Source organism: Stegostoma tigrinum, chromosome 3 (assembly GCF_030684315.1).
Source record: "Stegostoma tigrinum isolate sSteTig4 chromosome 3, sSteTig4.hap1, whole genome shotgun sequence".
NCBI lineage: Eukaryota > Metazoa > Chordata > Chondrichthyes > Orectolobiformes > Stegostomatidae > Stegostoma > Stegostoma tigrinum.
Genome location: NC_081356.1, coordinates 49,175,571 through 49,183,279, shown reverse-complemented (window position 1 = coordinate 49,183,279; position 7,709 = coordinate 49,175,571). Strand labels below are relative to the sequence as shown.

General features: G+C 43.2%; 1 protein-coding gene across 1 annotated transcript in view; it reads left to right on the top strand.

Annotated features, from left to right (window-relative positions):
* Positions 1 to 3,157: 3,157 nt before the first annotated feature.
* The window catches only part of frem1a (Fras1 related extracellular matrix 1a), a 395,391-nt gene continuing 390,839 nt past the window's right edge, over positions 3,158 to 7,709 (top strand). Inside the window, exon 1 of the mRNA XM_059645008.1 lies at positions 3,158 to 3,418. Coding sequence (XP_059500991.1) covers positions 3,188 to 3,418 — 231 coding nt within the window. The 5' untranslated portion in view covers positions 3,158 to 3,187. The remainder of the gene's footprint in view (positions 3,419 to 7,709) is intronic.

Below are 7,709 nucleotides of genomic sequence, written 5' to 3'. Positions count from 1 at the left end.
TGGGACTAGAAGGCTTGAGTGTAAGGATAGAGTGGGACTTTGTCCACTGGCATGTAGAAGGTTGAAGGGTGTCCTTATAGAAAAGTTTGTAAAATAGTTTATAAAACGATGAAGGGCTCAGATAAGGTTAATAGTAAAGGTATTTTCCTTAGTGTTGGGGATTTCAAAAGTAGGAGCCATGTTTTTAAGGAGAGGGGAGAAAGATTTAAAAGGGACCTGAGGGGCAACTTTTCATACAGAGAGTGGTACATGTGTGGGATGGACTGCCAGAGGAAGTGATGGATGCAGGTACAGTTACAACATTTAAAAGACATTGGGATAGGTGCATGAATAAGAAAGATTTTGAGGGATATGGGGCAAACACAGGCAATGGGTTTAGTTTAGTCTGGGAAACTTGGTTGGCATGGACGTGTTGAACTAAAGGATCTTTCCATGCTGTGTGACTCTATGATATGTGAGTCAGTGTGATGAAACAACATATTGCAGAAACTGGAAATTCAATGGGTTTAACAGCATTTGCGGAGAAAGAAATGAAGTTAACATTTGTCTCTTCTTCACTAACATCCACTGAAAAGTTGTTAAAATGTCCCAAACATTTTCAATGTGTTTATGAATGAACTTTCCAGAGTACAACACAGAGTGCAGTAAAAAGCAGGTGTGGTTTGTCTTCCCCCAGTGAGCTATGCTGTAGAGACAAACTCTAATAGCAGGCCTACTCCACATTTCTGAAGGGCCTGAATTTGGAAGTCCTGACCAGCAATATGGAGCTTTGTTATTGCATTTACAATACAGCGTTAAGGGCAATCCAATGGTAACGTATTTCTTGAATAGAGAATGAACATGGAATTCCAAGGTGTAAAGGGATTTGGATGTTATATTGCAATAGTTATGAAACATTTGCAGGCAGGTACAGCACATAATTAGGAAGGCTAATGGGATGTGCAGAGTTGAAAATAAGTACAGATGTTATGCTTCAGTTATATAAAGCATTAGTGAGCTTGTATCTTGAATAATATGTAGATTTTGTCTCCTTATTTAAGGAAAGATCTAAATGTTCTACAGCAGCACAAAAGAACTTTACTAAATTTATATCTGAAATCTGTAGGTTGCTTTATGGGGAAAGGCTGGAAAGACTGAGTCTGTTTCCACTGGAGTTTAGCAAAGTGAGGGTGACTTGATTAAAATGTATAAGATCTGGAGTGGTCTTGACAAAGTGGATTTGAAAGGGATACTTCTTGTGGAGAGTCCAGACTATGGGAAGTGTTTTGAAATTTGGGGTCATCTGTTCAGCATAGAAATAAGAAGTTCTTTTTTCTGAAAATTGTGCACTTTGGAACTCTCTGCTTTAAGAGCTGGAGTCAGAGTCAGTGATTTCTTTTTTAAGAGATGGATAGATTGTTGTTAAGAGAATCCAGGATTAATGAGGGCAGATGGGAATGTGGAATTTGAAGCACAAACAGATCAGCCATGAACTTACAGAATGACAGAGCACAATCAAACGGCAGAGTGGTCTACTCTGCACCTATTTTACATGTTAGTTTGTTCATATGTGAAAACAGAAAAGGAGGCAGTATTGGAAACACAAGATGTACATGGAGTGGATACATCATCTCTTGTGGTAAGTCTGCATTCTAGAAAGGAAATGAGCATGGATGTGGTATATAGGTTGATTTAATCATCTGATCTTTCCTATATAGGAAGTAGGAGCCAGAGGATTGGGATTTGGCAAATGTAACACCTTTTATTCAAAAAAAGAATGCAAGAACAGTCCTACCAACCAAATGCCTATTAAGTTAAAATCAGTGGAGATCAAAGTTCTCCCTCATCAATAATGAGGGAATAAATGAACAGGTACTTGGAAGGGTTTAACATCACTAAGTAGAATGAAACTGTAGCAACAGAGGGACCTTAGGGGTCATGTGCCTTGATCTGTGAAGATAGAAGGATGTACTTATTGAGAGATTAGGATTTTGTACATTAATGTACAAAAGTAGGGAAGGCAAACTGTCTCACTTGTAAAGCTTTGGCAAGGCTACAACTCTAGCACTGTGTCTAGCTATGGTCATCACTCTTTAAGAAGGATGTGGATGTACTCGACAGAGGACAGGGGAGATCTACCAGAATGGTCCCAGGGCTAGGGGATTTTAGTGACAAGATGCAGTTGCAAACTTGCTCTCCTTGGAGCAGGGGCAAGTAGGGGAAATTTGATCAATGTGTGCAAGTTTATGACAGCTTTAAATAAATTAACAAAGAAAACCTTTCCCATTTGCTGATTATGCATGGACTAAGGAACACAAATTTAAGATTTTGGACAAGAAATACAGAGGGTGTGATGAAGATCCTTTGTATACAGTAAATGGTGCTGAGCTGAAGCTCACTCCCATTGCGGGTATTGCAGGAAACAATTAATAACTTCAAAAAGAATTAAGATGGACACTTGAAGGAAATATATTTGCAGGACTATGGGAATTGAGTGGGAGAGCGGAACTGACAGCATTGCTCGAGGCGGAAGATGACATGAACTCAATAGGCCAAATATCATCTTTGTGTGTGTTAAATTCTGCAACATCTACTCATGTACAGTGGTGAGAGTGTCTGGTTAATTTCATATGACTGAAAACAATGTGTTAAGGGATATGTTTTTAATTTCCTCTGTCATGAAGCCTGTTGCAATTCCTTGTTTAAAGTAAACCAGTTGGATGAAACTTAATAGAATCTCTCCTAATGCCGAACATTAGCAACATCATGGTGGAAAAGGCTTTGGAACACAAACTCACAGTAACACATCAGTTAATGGCTTGAGGTAGACATCACTATGCATATTTGTTTTTCAATCCTGTTACCATAGAGATACTTTTGAGCACAAATCTCCAAGAAAACTCAGCAGAGTTATCTCATGTACAGGGAAATGTTGAAGTTGCAAAGGGAAAATGCAGGTGGAAAAATGATGCTTTTAAACAAATCACAGAAACATAATGTTCTTTGTTTTTCAGGACTTCAGAAGTGTGAACTATTCTGACAGACAACTGAAATATCTGACACATCCGAGTGCTGCTTTAGGACATTGACTTTCCAAATTTATCTATCAGTACATTGTTTCAGAGAAAAAGTTATCACTTTAGGATTCCACTTTAAACAGAACAGCAGTTTGTGAAGAGCTGAGAACTTTGAATATTTCTTGGTTAAAATGAAACATTGCTGGGACCATCCTGTAATCCTTCTGCAACTTTGCCTTTGGCGATGCATTGCTCCTTCCTTTATACAAGTGAATCTTGGCCTAAGTGTTCCCAAGGGGCAGTCTGCATTCCTTTCTAAGGAGAATCTGCAGTTCAATGTCCCGAAAGAGAAGGACAACTGTAAAGTGGAGGTGGTCATGAATGAGCCAATCACACAACGAGTCGGCAAACTTACACCACAGGTGAGATACTGAAGGTTTCTTTCATATCACCTATTGTCTGCAACATAGCTATATGAGGCAGAGGCAGATTCAGCAGACGCATTCAGCAGGTATTGTATGGTTATATGGATGGTTGTGGTGTGCAGGGATATGGAAAAAAGACAGGGCATTGGCACTAGATATAGAGCCAGTGCAGTCATGGTGGGCAGTAGGCATTCTTTTGTAACATAATAATTCAGTTTCATTTGGGGAATGTCTGGTTGCAGGGATTGGGAAATCCAAATCTTTGTTCCAGTCTGAGGATATTCATTACAATTTGCTGTTGTCCTTCTTCATATCGTCCTGAAACCACCTGATTTTTTTTTTTACTGGGTATTATTGGTGTTGCTCATCCATCTTTTATTGCCTCAAGGGCAGTTAAGAGTCATCCACGTTGCTGAAGGTCTGGCGTCACATGTAGGTAGAGCAGATTAGAATGGTAGTTTCTCTCTCTAAAGTGCATTGGTGACATTCTGACAATTGGTAATTTATTCATGATTAGATTAAATATTAGATTATTAAGTCCAGATATTTATTGAATTGAAACTCATCTACCATTGCTAGATTTGAACCTGGGTCCCCAGAATATTACCTAGCTTAACCTGCTTCTACTTGGACATATTTTGAAGAACTACGTCATTTTCTTATGAGGATCTGGCCGAGGAAAATGCCTGCTTATTCCTACGTGTCCTGAAATCGGAATTTTGTATGTACCATCTAAGATCTCTTTATGGTAATAGGGCAGTACCACGAATTGATGAAAACCACCCATTGTTCATCCACAGATCTGAGAGGAAGTCTCCTCTTCCTCATCAGAACTCCATGAAGATGAATTTGGTGGGGCAGGAGCAGGCGGAGACAATGGGGCGACCAGGGCAGGTGGGTTTGTGGATTTTGGGAAGGAGATAGAAGCGGGCAGTGCAGGGTTGGGGAACAATGAGGTTGGAGGCTGCAGGTGGGAGGTCACCTGAGGTGATAAGGTTGTGGACGGTTTGGGAGATGATGGTTTGGTGCTCGGGGGTGGGGTCGTGATTCAGGGGTCAGTAGGAGGAGGTGTCCGAGAGTTGGCGTCTGGCCTCAGCAATGTAAAGGTCAGTGCGCCATACTACAACTGCACCTCCCTTGTCTGCGGGTTTGATGGTGAGGTTGGGATTGGAGCCGAGGGAGCAGAGGGCTGCACGTTCTGCAGGAGAGAGGTTGGAGTGAGTGAGAGGGGTGGAGAGGTTGAGGCAGTTGATGTCTTGACAGCAGTTGGAGATGTTGAGGTCGAGGGAGGATAGGAGGCCTGGGGGTGGTGTCCAGGAGGAGGACTTGTGTTGGAAGCGGGTGAAGGGGTCAGTGGAGGGAAGGTTAAGCTCCTGATTAGAGAAGTAAGCTTGGAGGTGGAAAAACTGCCCAATGTCCAAACATGACTGGTATTCTTTGATGTGTGTGTGGAGGGGGACAAAGGTGAGTCCCTTGCTGAGGACTGACTGTTCGTCCTCAGTCAGGGGGAGGTCTGGGGGGATGGTGAAAATTCGGCAGGGCTCAATGTGGCTGTCTTCTCTGGGGTTGCTGGCTGTGGGCGGAGTGATGTTGGTGTCGGCGTGGGTGGGGTTCTACTCAGCTTTACTGGAAAAAAAACCGTGAGTACAACAAATTCACTGGTCCGTGCCATCTTAAACAGGATTCTTCCACCTCCCACACCCCCAGCCTGACCGTGCACCTCCCCCACAATCTACATTGGGGAAACCAAACGGAGGCTTGGGGACCACTTTGCAGAACACCACGCTCGGTTCACAACAAACAACTGCACCTCCCAGTCGTGAACCATTTCAACTGCCCCCCACATTCGTTCAACGACATGTCCATCCTGGGCCTCCTGCAGTGCCACAATGATGCCACCTGAAGCTTGCAGGAACAGCAACTCATCTTCTGCTTAGGAACCCTGCAGCCCAATGGTATCAATGTGGATTTCACAAGCTTCAAAATCCCTCTCCCCCTACTGCATCCCAAAACCAGCCCAGCTCGTCCCCACCTCCCTAACCTGTTCTTCCTCTCATCTATCCCCTCCTCCCACCTCAAGCCACACCTCCATCCCCTACCTCCTAACCTCATCCCACCCTCTTGACCTGTCCGCCCTCCCCGGACTGACCTATGCCCTCCCAACTCTCCACCTTCACTCACCTCGACAGGCTCCATCCCCGCCCCTTTAACTTGTCTGTCTCCTCTCCACCTATCTTCTCCTCTATCTACCTTCGATCCACCTCCCCCCTCGCCCTATTTATTTCAGAACCCTCTCCTCATCCCCTTTTTCTGCTGAAGGGTCTAGGCTCAAAACGTCAGCTTTTGTGCTCCTAAGATGCTGCTGTGTTCATCTAGTTCTCGACTAAGTATTGCCCAAAATTTTAAATCTGTACCCCTTAATCTTAGACACCTTAGTAAAATATCCCTGAGTCATTATACTTCTGTTACTTCTCCTTATCCCATCTGCTCAAATGTATCACATCAGAAAGGTCATTATGTTAAACTCCATCTGCCATTTGTCTGCACATTCTACTGCTACAGTCAATTTATTTCATTCTTACTATTTGCCAATCAAAACCAAATCATTGATATTTGGCAAAATTTGATTTCAGCACTGAACCTTGGAACTCCACTATCTACCATCCTACAGTCTAAGAAGCAATGATATACCACAATCTACTGCTTTCTGTCACAGTTTTTAAAAATCTAGTTCAATATTAACAATCTAATTACATGAACCTCCGTTTTATAAACTAGCCTTACGTGGTACTTTGCCAAATGCTTTCTTAAAATCCATATGTTCCAGTTGGGTTGTAAGTGTTAAAAAATATTTCTCATCATATTCTCACCAGTTGTCCTGTAAACAGATATTGTGTAGCATTTCCTGTTTTTCTTAAACAGTGCTGACATATTTCCTCTCTCCCTCCGTTTGTGACCTCTGTAAGGAGCACAACAAGACTGTAAGTAGGGTTTGTTTCACATTCTCTTAGAAATAAGGGAAGGGAATACAAAACATGCATGCTCATAAACATATAAAGGGACATTAAACTGAAAAAGATAAAGTGTTAAATGATGTAGTAACTGTTCAAGTACAGTGGCTCAGTGGTTAGCACTGCAGCCTCACAGTGCCAGGGACCCGGGTTCGATTCCAGCCTCGGGTGACTATGTGGAGTTTGCACATTCTCCCCGTGTCTGCCTGGGTTTCCTCTGGGTGCTCTGGTTTCCTCCCACGGTCCAAAGATGTGCAGGCTAGAGTGGATTGGTCATGCTAAATTGCCTGTAGTGTTCAGGGTTGTGTGGGTTGTAGGGGTTGGGTTTGGGTGGGATGCTTCAAGGGCGGTGTGGACTTGTTGGGCCGAAGGGCCTGTTTCCACACTGTAGGGAACCTAATCTAAAAATAAGAACCAAGGGAAGCCAGTTTATTAATATTTTTGCTTTTAAAATGGAGTTCAGAAGTCCAAAGCTGGACCTGGGTTTGATTCCACCCTTGGGCCGCTGTCTGTGGGGGTTTCCTCCAGGTGCTCCAGTTTCCTCCTACTGTCCAAAGATGTGCAGGCCAGGGGGATTGGCCATGTTAAATTGCCTGTCGTCTTCAGGGAAGTGTAGACTAGTTGGGGTTATAGGGGGATGGGTCGAGGAGGGATGCTCTGAGCTTCAGTGTGGACTTGTTGGGCCAAAGGGCCTGTTTTCACACTGTAGGGATACTATGATTCTATAGGAAACTATAGGCCAGTTAGCCTAATCCTGGTCATTGATAAAACATTAGAGTCCATTATTGAGGATGAGTTGTAGAGCATTTGGAAGTGCACAATAAAATGGGGTTGAGTCCGCATGGCTTTGTCAAGGGAGGTCATGCCTGATAAGTCAATTAGGATTCTTTGAAGAAATAGTGAACCAATTAGACAAAGCCATGCTAGTGGATCTGTTTGGATTAGCTGACTGTCAGAAGGCAGGAGTCTTTTTCAGGATGACAGTGGAATTCTGCAGCGATCCATGCTGGGACCACAACCATCCATGTTATACATTAACAATCTGGTTGAAGGAACTGAGGGCATTGTTGCTCTGTTTGCAGATGACTCAAAGATAGGTGGAGGGACAGGAAGTATTGAGAAAGTGGGGAGGCTTGAACTTGGACAGACTCAGAGAGTGGATGAAGGAGTGGTAGATGGAATCCAATGTGGGAAAGTGTGGCATTATGCACTTTGGTTGGTAAAATAGAGGATAGACCATTTTCTAAATGGGGAAAGGCTTTGGAAATCTGAAGCGC